The sequence below is a fragment of the Eurytemora carolleeae genome, unplaced genomic scaffold (assembly GCF_000591075.1).
Source record: "Eurytemora carolleeae unplaced genomic scaffold, Eaff_2.0 scaffold604, whole genome shotgun sequence".
Classification (NCBI taxonomy): Eukaryota; Metazoa; Arthropoda; class Copepoda; order Calanoida; family Temoridae; genus Eurytemora; species Eurytemora carolleeae.
The window spans coordinates 62,188-75,232 of NW_019396514.1; the positions used below are offsets into that span (position 1 = coordinate 62,188).

Below are 13,045 nucleotides of genomic sequence, written 5' to 3' on the forward strand. Positions count from 1 at the left end.
ATGTTTTACAGAATGTAAACAAATTTTCAAACATCTTTTTATATTCATTAAAAAGGGTTGTTTTGCCCTAATAAAAAAACAAAACATATTTTGTTTAGTCTGTTATCTATAATGCAGATGAATAGCTAGTTCTAAAAATCTTCATTAGATTGATCATAAATTTATTAGGAGGTCTATAGTTTTTAATTTTGTAATGCTAATTTTATGATATTGTCTGTTTAAGTCCTATCCCGATTGTATTACTGTTTGCTTGCAAGTTTATTGACGATGATTAAACCAGAAAATGTTTAAATATGTGTTTTTTAATAAAATTGATATTTTACATGTTTGAGGAAAATGCTCTAAAACAGCATAAATATGCATACAAATTATTAAAAAAATCTGTTGTTTATTCATTAAAAAAGGTTTAGTATGCCCTGATAAAAACTTTTAAATTCTAACATATTAATAGCCGGTCCTATAAACCAGCATTTCATATGCAAACAATTAAGGCAGGATGGAATCATGTGGGCTGTGTACAAAGAAAGAAAGGAAAGAAATAAAATTTAATTCTTACACAAAACAGAAACCCTTCAATAAATACTAGGAAGTGGTTTGAAAAAATGATTCTCCATCATACAATATTTTCAATTTCAATGTACAGATATTAAGGGTTTCTAGTCTGATTTAACATTGATTTAAATATTAATCCTTTTGAAATTTCACTAGTAGATAAGTTTGACATCAAGGTTGGTCAACTCTCTCTCTCTTTGTCAATAAACCTAACCAGTGCTCTGCTGCATGCTTAACAGGACATGAACACTGCAGGCTAACACATATAAAATGGATTTATTGACTAATTTAGTAAATTTTTTTTGTGAAAGAGCAAATGCAGCACAAAAACAGTCTGTCAAAATTCTCACCAGTATGAGTATAAAGCATTTAAAATTTACTGGACCTAAGGCCGGATTAAAAGAAGTTGAGCCACGTCAAAAATTTGAGATGCGGCTCAAACATATGGTTGGTGGCACTTGAAATTGTATATTATAGTGTTTCGAAATTTGAGCCAGGGCTCGATTGGAAGCGGGTTTTGTGGTTCAGCGAAGTGGTTTAAATTCCTTCAATTGGGCCTCTAGTTTCTTAAATTCCGACTTTCAGCTGTGTGATATAAAAAATGCTTCCCTCAGAACTTTGAAAACCCGTGAGTATGGTCGACTAAAGTATTAGAGAAGACAACATTTGTTACAATTTTTATTAGACCAATAAAAGTGCATATACAATTCACCAACAAAGGGTCAAACGACACTGGGTCAAACGACAAAGGGTCTAACGACAAAGGGTCAAAAGACAAAGGGTCAAAAGTGCGACAAAGGGTCAAACGACAAAAGGTCAAAATGATAAAAATATTTTTTGATTTGAATCATTGGAAACTTGCAATTTTAATCACAAAAATCTGCCAAACTTTTTTGAAAATTTACAACTTTAGTCTGATTCTGGCTTCCATAATGGTCGGGTTGGCAACATTTATTGCTGCAAGACAAGGTGGTAGGATCATTGTAGATGAACAGGGATATCATTACAAGAAGACAAGTGTAAACAAGAAACGGGTGTAAGTTATTTGAGGTGTTGGGATAAGATTGCTGAAAAATTCGATGCTAGAGCCATTCTTATCGATAAATTTGACTATTAAGTCCGTTAATGTCCTACAAACATATGACCAAGTCTCATTTAATATATTTATGACAAACTTGACAGCATTGTCTGACAAGTAAACATTTGAAGTAAGAGCAGTACAATATGTAGTTTTTATATGTATATTTATAACCTTTTTTTCATAGTTTTGTAGACAAAAACATTTATTGCATTGAATCATAAATATAGAAACCATTAATAATGATTTTTTCAGTAAACAAATTTTTACAGTGTTAGTAAAAAAAGAATGGATAAAAACTAAACAGGTGTCTAACTGTCTAACAGATGTCAAAATTTGAAATAAATTTGCCCCTTAGTCGCATTTTTTGACCCTCTGTCGTTTTACCCTTTGTCGCGCTTTTGACCCTTTGTCGTTTGACCCAGTGTTGTTTGACCCTGTGTCGTTTGACCCTGTGTCGTTTGATCCTGTGTCGTTTGACCCAGTGTCGGTGAATCTAGTTTTAACATTGCCATCTTTGCATGGAGGATCACTTGTAATTACGCTAATAGTTCCTTTCAGACCTTTTTTCAACATTTTGATGAATAGAATAGACAGTAAATACCAGCATGATCAAATTCTCAGCTCAGTTTTAATATTTTGTGCAGAAGTTAATACTTTTATAAAAAAAAAACAATAAAGTTGGAACTTTAATTTGAATCAAAATCTATGAAAAAGCTCTTTGGTATAGTAAAGATCTTAAATTGGACGGCAGGACTTTTGTTGTTGTTGTTTTTTAATGTCTTTAAGCCTTATTCAAGTGAATAAGGCTTGGCCTCTCAAAACAAGTTTCTTGGGAGAAGTGTCTTAGAGGTTCAAAAGTGAAAGTTCTAAAAATCTAACTTAAACAGGCAATTCTATTTTAGTGAAAACTCTGAAAACAATTTTTTTTACAGTATTTACAATACTGTGTCTAAATGAATGGTTTTGGGAAAGTGTGTAGTGTAATTGTATGATAATCAAAATCTATTTCCATATTTAGATTAGATTAGGTCTTTACCATTTTATGATAAGTACAATTACTAAGAGCAAAGAATTATAATAAATGTTATTTATTAATTTAAAGTTATCATATATTCTATTTTCTAGACAAAATTTACTTTAAGTCTATAATAACCTATCTTTTGTTACAATTATATTTTTTTCAATTTCTGTACAGAAAAAAAAACTTTCTCCATAATAAAACAACTTTGCAAAAAAAAAGATAATGATATGATAAAAAAGATAATGGTTGAAAGAAATAATGCAAAAATAATTTGTTTGCCAAAAATCATAAAAATTAGCGCTAAAAAATGTTTACATATTTGAACTTTAGTTGCAAAGGAATAAGCTACAGTGAAACCCTTAATAATGAATACATCGGTTTCGTAAATTTTAGTATTTGTGAAAATAAATAAATAGCCATGAATATGCGGGAACAGTTTTAAAGAGTTCCATATAGTCATTTAATTAAAAAACTAAATATCTGCAGCATTTCATTAATAGAAAGTGAAGAATACAACATTTGATGAATTCTTTCGAAGTATTCGTTATTAAAGGGAGTGACCGGCTATATAAGGTAGTTGAACTGAAGACGCAGTGTTGTGGAAAACTTCTTTAGGATTCATTTGAGACATATTTCACTTTTTAAATGTCTGTAAATCCTGAGTTTGAGCGCAAATTCGACGTTCAAAACTCCTGATTTGGGTGTGGATACGCTTTCAGAATTAGTTTTTTTTAAATTATTAACCCTATTCCCGCTGGGGGGGGGGTCAATTTTGATCCCCCCTTTAGTTTTTTTTGCATAACTCAAAAAGTATTGGTCTGAGGCTGTTGAAATTTTCTGACTTTTCTTACATACCCAAAGCCCTCCCTTTAGGCCTAAAACCGGGCTTTAATACTAACTGCCTGAGTCCTCAGGCACACTGCCTGAATGACTGCTTTTGCCTGTAGCAAACTAAATCTTTGTTTTGACCCACTTTCACTTGTCAGATTTTGATAAAATTTAGCTTTTTGGAAAGCCTATGACATGAGAAAACGGATTGCACAAGTTTTGCGAAAAAAAAATTGCAAATTTTTTGCAAACAACCTGTCAAAGGAAATTTGCACATTTTTAGTTTTTCTTGATTAAAAATCAGGTTATTTAAAATTTTGCAAAAATTTTTGCATATTTAAAATGGCATGGTCAAGGGCTTTTCAAAAATGTATAATTTGTCATTTTTTGGACAAATTTTTTTTTGCAAACATTTTTACTATAAAACTGGATTTTGCGATAAAAAATTCAATTTTCGCAAATTTGCAAATTTTTTTTGCAGATTCTAAAAGTAGAGCACTAGAGCTTTCTAATGATCTTTCATTTGTCATATTTGGACATAAAACATGGGATTTAGAGGGGGGGGGGTCAAATTGACCCCCCCCCCAGCGTATCCTGGTTTTCAAGTACCCCAGTGGGGATAGGGTTAATTAACGACAACATAAAATGTAAAAATATTCTACAATAAACTACAGATGCCATGTTTAGGAACATTTTGAGACAATAAAAATTAATCTTATCATCGAAAATAAGTAATCTTATTCAATTATTAGTTTCTATTATCTCATTATTCTAGTTTCTTGTTATTCACAAAGATGTTTGCAGATTTTCTATAATTATTATTGAAAAGACAACATTTAAAGAATTTGAAGAAATCTGCGAATAAATTCAAAGAAAATTAGAAATTCAATATAATAATGAAAACGAAATAATCGATTTTAGCATTGATTTATTGACAAGTTTCTTTTGTGAAATATGTTCCTAGTCATCTAATTAGATTACTGTATAATTTTTACTTAATTTTTCGTTGTCGTTATTTAATAATTTAAAAAAACAAATTCTGAAAGCGTATCTACCCCCAAATCAGGAGTTTTGAACGTCGAATTTTTGCTCAAACTCAGGATTTACAGATCTTTAAAAAGTGAAATATGTTTCAAATGAATCCTAAAGAAGTTTTCGACAACACTGCATACTCAGTTCAACTACCTTACATAGCCGGTCACCCCCTTTAAGGGTTTAACTGTAGCTGGCTCAAAAGGTTAAACTTTTTTTTATACAGCCTTTATTGAGATATGAAATAAAATCAGATGTTTTTTTTTCAAGATATTTCCAACAGCAAACAAAACAGTTGTATGTTTATAAAATTAAGATTTTTAAGTGTACATTTTAGCTTATAATAAGGGGTTTGTATTAGTTAGAAAAGTCAAATATTGCAAATTTGCTAATTTGCAAATATCCAAGTATGTATTCTGAAAACTTGTATTTAAGAATGCACATTGCACATTACAAATTCATTCAAAGCTTTAACATGAAAATATTATTTTTGTCTGACTTGCATAAGAAAGTGTTTAAAATTTCTATATTTTTTTATTTTTTTTTTAACAGGTACCTGAATTTATTTTACTCTGCGGCCCAAAGACAGCCACAACACCCTAGGCAAAAAATAGTTATAAATGTTTTTAAATTTTTTCGTTCATATTTTACCTTGGAGAGTACTTGACATGTTGCACGTTCATATTTTACCTTGGAGAGTACTTGACATGTTGCACGTTCATATTTTACCTTGGAGAGTACTTGACATGTTGCACGTTCAGCAAGGAAAGAATTGTCCTAAAATTATACTTTTCCCAGATTTCTAAAAATAATATTCAATCTAAACATTCCATTTCTAAAATTGTGCAATACTGAAGTTTGCTTTTCACATTTATTCGCAAAGAGCTAAAAAAGATAAACATTCGTTAACGTTTGATCATAATATTTACATAGGGAATATCTATTTTTGGGATTTCAAAGGAAGCTTAAAATTTCAAAGTGTGATATATAAGATTTAAATATTTTTAGTTGATCAAGTAAATTCAGTTTTGTAATTGAAAACTTTTGAAATCTAAATATTTATTCTTTGATTGAAATTTAAAGATTACAAAAAGTTTTACAATTATCGCAAAGAAATTTTTTGAAATTCACTAGCGGTATAACAAAGCCTATTCTTAGTAAGCCAGTGTACACGTTCACATCCTGGCATCATAGTTTCTGGTTTATTTCCGTGGTTTTTTTGGGACATATTGAACATACAGTATACTGACAAAATCCGAACATAGTATTAATAATATTGAATGGTAGATTTAGGCCAGGCGTGGCCCAGGTTCAAGCTCGGATGGAATGGGTTCAGTTTTAAATTTCAAAGTCTTTTCTGACTTAGGTTCACTGTTTTGTTCAGGATCAGAATCAGGTTTAGGATCAGGTTCATTTTTACCGTCTAACTAATGTATATGGGAGGCGGGAGTAAAAGAAGTTTAAGGTTCTTTCAAGAGAGGAGAATTTCAATACTTTGTTTCATTGCAACGGCGCAAAATATCATTGAAACAGCGCAAACTGTATCATTGCAACAGCGCTAGTATCATTGCAATGGCGTTAAATATAACAAGGAAAAAGAAATGTTCTCACATTAGTAAAGTGTAAAAACGGAAAAAAGAGAAAACAAAATTGCACTTATTTTACCGTAAAATAAGCACTTTATTCCAAAATTATCACTATTATTGATAATTTTGTCGGATACATAAAACTCAGTTGACACTTGTTACGTAATAATCATAGAGAATAGAATATATAGAGAGGAATTAACTAGAAAAAAGTGTAAAACGGCCATTTTGTTGTACTGTTTCCATACTGCAGGTGTACTTCACATATTTATGCTATATAACCTGTTGGGCCCTGGAATATCATTTTATAGAAAATCTAAAATTATTGTTAAAAGAAAACCAAATTATGAAATAGGCTGGTTTCATAATTGACCAATTTCACATAGACTCTTTGCCTTCCACTTTACAAACGATGATTTTCCGTTATAACTATAAATCATATGATGTTATTTATTCACCTAATTCATTATAAAGTTTATTTAACAGTTTAAAAAATTCGAAATTGAAATGAATAGTCTAGGGAACATACTGTATTAATGTACTCTATTGCATATAATTTGTGAACATTTACATGATTTGTACACTTTGAACTCCCTTTCAGGCTGAAAGGGACTGAAAAAATTCATACCGAGAGATTCTTTTAATTCCTCTCTATATATTCTATTCTCTATGGTAATAATACAGCTGAGTGTACAAATTCTAGGTTGTCATCTAGAATCTATTTGGGTTTACATACATGTTACCAATAATGGTTGCCAGCTACAGACACTTACCTGTCTATCAAATAAAGGTTATATTAATCTTCAGATTAACCAAAAGAGGAGATCAGACCAAGTACTAATATCAATATCCACAATACATAGAGTTTTCACTTCTTTTGCTTTTTATCTATCTACCCTTGCCTATTCTATAAACCTAGATTTAAAGTTTCATAATAATAAATAGTAAATATTTTATGTTTTTGTAAACCCTCGGCCATGTGGTCTGCCAGGTGCGTGGAAGGATATTCGATATCCAATTAAAAAGAGAGTAAAATGGCAGAAAATGACGTAGGTGAATTGACCCGTATTTATGTTATTTTTGTGTAAATAATCACGTTAAAATAAAATAATGTCACGTAAGATTGAAATCTTATATGTTTTCAATCATAAGTACTTTTCTCAAAGAGCTATCATGAAAAGAATACAGATGCTTAGGTACTTTTCCAACGGCTTTTTCCCAAGTGGCAACTTCACAACAGTGCAATTTAGCAAGCGGCAACTTTCCACATATATTCTAGCTGCAGTGCTCGGCCACCAAACAAGTTTATAGCTGCAGTACTCAACCCCCTAGCCCATCCTAAACGCAGCGCTCAGCACCCATTGCTGCAGCTTCCGTCTCCATAGAACGCCCAAACTAATCTTTTGAAATTTTTTCTTGTAAAAATATGCATTAATACTCTTATTAACATGGTGAAAACGGGAAAATGAACAGAATTTACAAAGAAAAATTATCCAATCTGTAAATGATCTTTTAAGAACGAAAGGGGGAGCACATAAACCTCTTATTTATGTCAAATTAGACTTGACCGCTTAAGAATTTTGTTTGAGAGAAGTCTCTATAAGTTGTTTAAATGTTATGATTTAGTTTAGAATTTCGACCGAAAACCCGCTATTTCATTGAAAACTCTTAAAATAGGATTTTCCAACCCGCTACTCTGACTAAATCAATGTTTTGGCGTGCTGCTGGCGCCCCTAAATTTTTTCTATTTGGCTGTTTGAATTTATCCGTATATTTAGATTATCCCGAAACCGATGTGCTTTCTTGTCCTTTTGCTTTAAGAAATATGTTTTTCTTTCGAAATAGCTCTCTGTATCGAAGACATTATCTAGATAAATTAGGGATTTACAGGATCCATTCAAGGCTAAATATATGAACGGGAAAAGTAATTATAAATTGAAATCATTATAAGATCAATGCAGGCTACAATTCATACAATGTTTGTAAATGAAAAGATTATCAGAATATATTCATTTTGTCAATTTTCACCATTAAACACAAGACAAAAGCAGTTTTAGAGATTTATGATGACAAAACTGCAGTCACCCTTCCGTGACCCCCTAAAATACTCCACCGTGGGGGGGGGGGGGGAGGGGTATAAATTTTATTTTGAGTTTATGGAGTTTATGAATTCTAAAAGATTGCAAGTTTAGAAGTTATTTTATTCCTTCAGTGGAAGTTATTTCTCACAATTCCTGCATTTTTTCATGTTTCAGAATCTTTTAAATAGAAAAAATGCGGAGTTTGCAAAAAAATTTATCTATGAACAAAACCTTTTAAATTCTATTTATTGGTTCATTAGACATTTAGAATGTTACGTTTGACGATGTATGAACATAAAAACAAAAAAACAACTCTAGTATATTGCCAGGATAAAATTTTATCTACAATAAAGTAAAGATTCCGTTTTATAAATTCAGGTTTAAAACAGTGAAAAAATTATAAAGTTCTTGGAGTTTTTTTTGGGCTGATAAATGAAGATTTTTTAGTTAAAATATTTTTTTTAATTATTCTTTCATAATGAACGAATAAGGTTAAATTTTAACAGCTGTATCTTCTTTTTTAAACATGTCTTCAATCTGTGTAACCTTTGTGTATTTGTGGTGGTCTATTGCCACAATAGACCACAATTGTCTTGTGTTTGTTTACAATAATTTAAAAGTGTTGAGCTCCGTTTCTGGAAGCTTTTTAACTTTTCTGACTTTTCATGGCCGGCTGATAATTCTGTATATTGGTTTTGCAGTTGAGTGACCACTTATTGAATATTGTTTTTTGTTTTTTTTAGCCGAAAATAGAAATGTTCAAAAGTTGCTTTGTATTTGCAATTTGGCCAAAAAATGTATAAAAATGTTTTTGGTGAAACAATCTAAATGGTTAAAAAAAACAGATAAAAACGTCTTTGACTGTAGGAAAATAGATAAAAATGTCAATGACTGAATTCAAGATAAAAATATCTAGATTCTAGAAAAAAAATTATATAAGATTGATAAAAAATCAAGATTCTGGATAAAAATATCTACATTCTAGATAAAAAAAATCTAGATTCTAGATAATAGTATCAATATTCTAGATAAAAATATCTAGATTCTAGATAATAGTTACTAGATTCTAGATAAAAATATCTAGATTTTAGATAAAATATCTAGATTCTAGATGAAGTATCTAGATTCTAGATCAAAATATCTAGATTCTAGATAAAAGTATCTAGATTCTAGATAAAATATCTAGATTCTAGATGAAATATCTAGATTCCAGATCAAAATATCTAGATTCTAGATAAACATATCTAGATTCTAGATAAAGAAATATAGATTTTAGATAAAAATATCTAAATTCTAAGTAAGCACCTAGATCAAAATATCTAGATTCTAGATAAAATATCTAGATTCTAGATCTAAGTATTAAAAATAGAGTAAAAGATACCCTTGGAATCCGTTGAATTAAAGGAACTAAGGCTAACCCAGGCGGCAGAAAACCTGGAATTCTAAAAAAAAATGTTAGCCCTTTAAGAAATAAGATGGAGGCTTTCGATTCGACGTCCCCATTTGAGTGTTTATGCTTTGGCACTTTAATTTTTTTGAACGTCCTCTTAATCTAACCATAATAAATATAATAATAAATAATAAATATAATAATAAATAATAAATATAATAATAAATAATAAATATAATAATAAATAATAAATATAATAATAAACAATCTATATATAAATTTGGCTTGTCTGTCTGTTTGTTTGTATCCGATAAACGTCAAAACGGCTGAACCGATCGGGCCCAAATTTTTTGTGGGACATCAATTGACCCCAGGGAAGGTTTATGAATGATCAAAATTTCAAATATTTGTCTCCATCAAAATTTGATCTTCATTAAATTTTTGAAAATTTTGAAAATCCACGAATTTTTTTGTGAAAATCCGCGAATTATTTTTGTTTTGTTTTACGATGTACACAAAGAGAACATGTTAACAATTAATTTAGAAGATGGGCGCAAAGCGCACTATAAGGCTAGTAAATATAATATTAATACATAAATAATAAATTATCCAGTCAAAAGATAATTTTTCTCAGTATTTCTCTTTTACACTCAAGAATGTTTGAAATTATTGTTTTTACACTAATTACAATCTTTCTAGCTCTTTATTCTCAATTTTTGTACAGTCGTCGTCGCATATATGAAGACGACATGATTTTTTGTTATTTCTACCTAGCTTTCAAACAGCATGGATATGTACATAAACAAGGAAACAAAGATAACTTGTCAATTAACTGCTTCTCTTTCTTTACTTGTAAACTTGTAATTTTGATAAAAAGCTTGTTAGAAATCAAACTTAAATAGAAAAGCCGTCTTCATTGTATTGATAAGAACGCCGATCACTGTACTTACAATAATTTTGATTTTAGTTCCTTTCTGGAAAACATTTTACCTGTTAACCTTCTTGATTGCATTAACAAACATTAGATCCAACGTTAAGTCAGTGTCCTGGAAAAATGCAGCATTAAATCAGTTTCCTAGACATTCTAGCGTTAAATCAGTATACTGGAAAATTCAACGACCAATGAGTTTCCTGCAAAATCCAGCATTTAATCAGAATCCTTGAAAATCCAACATTAAATAAGTATCTTGGAAAATCCAACATTAAATCAGTATCCTAGAAAATCCAGTATTAAATCAGTGTCCTGGAAAATCCAGCATCAAATCAGTATCCTGGAATATCCATCATTAAATCAGTATCCTGGAAAATCCATCATTAAATCAGTATCTTGGAATACCCAGCATTAAATCAGTATCCTGGACAATCCAACATTAAATCAGTATCCTGGAATATCCAGCGTTAAATCAGTATCCTGGAATATCCATCATTAAATCAGTATCCTTGAAAATCCGGTGTTAAATCATTATCCTTAAAACACCCAGCGTTAAATCAATATCCTGGAAACATCCATCGTTAAATCAGTATACTGGAAAATCCAGCGTTCAAAAATTATCCTGGAGAATCCAACATTAAATCAGTATCCTTCAAAATTCCAGATTTAAATCAGTATCCTTGAAAATTCTAGCGTTAAATCAGTATACTTGAAAAAATCCAGCGTTAAATTAGTATCCTGGAAAAGATATTCTTTTTCAGATACCAATCCAACTAAACATGACGATTTCTTGATAACGCGATTGAAAAACTTAGTTACTTGAATTTAAACGACAGTCGCTTCAAATAGACATTTCAACTTGTATGTATATATTGTAGATATGTCCGATCATAACTCAGGAACTTTTTTAAAGATTTGCCTAAATTGTTGATTGGAAAACTCGGTAGAACCACGGGAATGTAGGTCAACTTTTATAAGGAAATAAGAAATATGAAAACCCAAGATAAAAAATAATTTTATGGTCGTCTCTGAATTGGCTTGTTTTTTAAGAAACCCTGTATAATTTAGGAGCAAAAGTTTACGAACAGATGTGATTAATTACATTATATTGAGCGTTCACCTGATCAAAGATAGCCGCTACCGTAAATGCTTCAGGAAGACGACATTCCGTCCTGAAAAATAAACGAAGAACCTGGAAAACTGTTAACCCTATTCCGAATTAAAACTTAAGCTTTAAAATACAAGAAGTATTGCAAAAAAGTGATGCATTAAAAATAATTTAAAGGGACTGTACATGTAGTTTTAAGTGACCCTCCATGCAAAGATAACAACGTTCGATTTACAACTGTACCCTTGAAACCTTATATGATCAATAATATTGTAGTTTCTGTGGGCTTAAAAGTGTTAGTTTCTAATGATTCCTTGTGTTTTCCTGTAGTAGAAATGCACAAGTCACTTGCCATTGTTTTTTTTTAAATTATAAACATTAATATCTAATATATTATACTTGATCAGACAAAGATTTTAAGACTCGCATTGCCATCTGTAATTCAGATTCTGTATGGAGGGTCACTTGGAATTACGCTTACAGTCCCTTTAAGGTATAATCTAATTCGGCAACAACCTCTTTATTATATTATAAAATACACTGCTTCAGAAGATATTTATTTTTATTTTTGAATGATATAAGACGACATTTGATTGAATCATATATTTTTTAACCTTGGGGAAAGAACTTCTTTCAGATTTGGGAGAGGGGGGAGAAAAGGGGGGGGGGTGGAATGTGAAAAAAACTCATTGATCTCAAAAACAAAAAGTTGTTGATTAATTTCGAAAAAAAGTAAGGTTATTTTTGCCATATCTATATTCTTCAGAAATACCTGACAACCATCAGAACTAGAAGAGAAAATCCTGAGCTCAACATTTTACATAGTCTTGAAATATATCCATTTTAGACCATCAGGTCATGTAGGAGGAGGTGGAGGACATGTAGGAGGAGGTGAAGGACATGTAGGAGGAGGTGGAGGACATGTAGGAGGAGGTGGAGGACATGTAGGAGGAGGTGGAGGACATGTAGGAGGAGGTGGAGGACATGTAGGAGGAGGTGAAGGACATGTAGGAGGAGGTGGAGGACATTTAGGAGGAAGTGTAGTTCATAATAAGAAAATAAAATTGAGGTTACAGGAAAGAAAAAGCTCAAAAAACTTTTAATCAAAAATAATTGAATGTAATTGAGTTTTTGCCATGCACTAAAATAGTCTGTTTCCTATATCTTTACAACCTGGTGGTGTGAACCTGATATTTTAAACTAAGATTATTAGACTTGACAGAATTCATATATTTGCCTAAAAAGTTACATTTTGCCTAAAACTTGCGGTTATGCGCAATTTGCGTAAAAAAAATTGCGCAAAACTAAAATTTTGTTTAATGCGCAACTTTTGCAAAAAATATTTCCGGGTTTGCGCAAATTGCCCAAAAAAAGCGCAAAACCGCGCGCGCAAAACTCGTTGAGTTTCATTTGCGCAAAAGATTTTGCCATTTCG

The 13,045-nt window shown here is 30.9% G+C and overlaps 1 protein-coding gene across 1 annotated transcript in view; it reads right to left on the bottom strand.

The window, feature by feature from the left end:
- Window positions 1-12,463, bottom strand: part of LOC111704689 (glutamate receptor ionotropic, kainate 1) — a 32,694-nt gene extending 20,231 nt beyond the window's left edge. The window contains exons 1-6 of the mRNA XM_023477002.1: window positions 12,383-12,463; window positions 11,623-11,674; window positions 10,562-10,617; window positions 9,563-9,623; window positions 5,244-5,291; window positions 5,071-5,113 (exon numbers count right to left, since the gene is read on the bottom strand). Coding sequence (XP_023332770.1) covers window positions 5,071-5,113; window positions 5,244-5,291; window positions 9,563-9,623; window positions 10,562-10,617; window positions 11,623-11,674; window positions 12,383-12,426 — 304 coding nt within the window. The 5' untranslated portion in view covers window positions 12,427-12,463. The remainder of the gene's footprint in view (window positions 1-5,070; window positions 5,114-5,243; window positions 5,292-9,562; window positions 9,624-10,561; window positions 10,618-11,622; window positions 11,675-12,382) is intronic.
- Window positions 12,464-13,045: the final 582 nt, after the last annotated feature.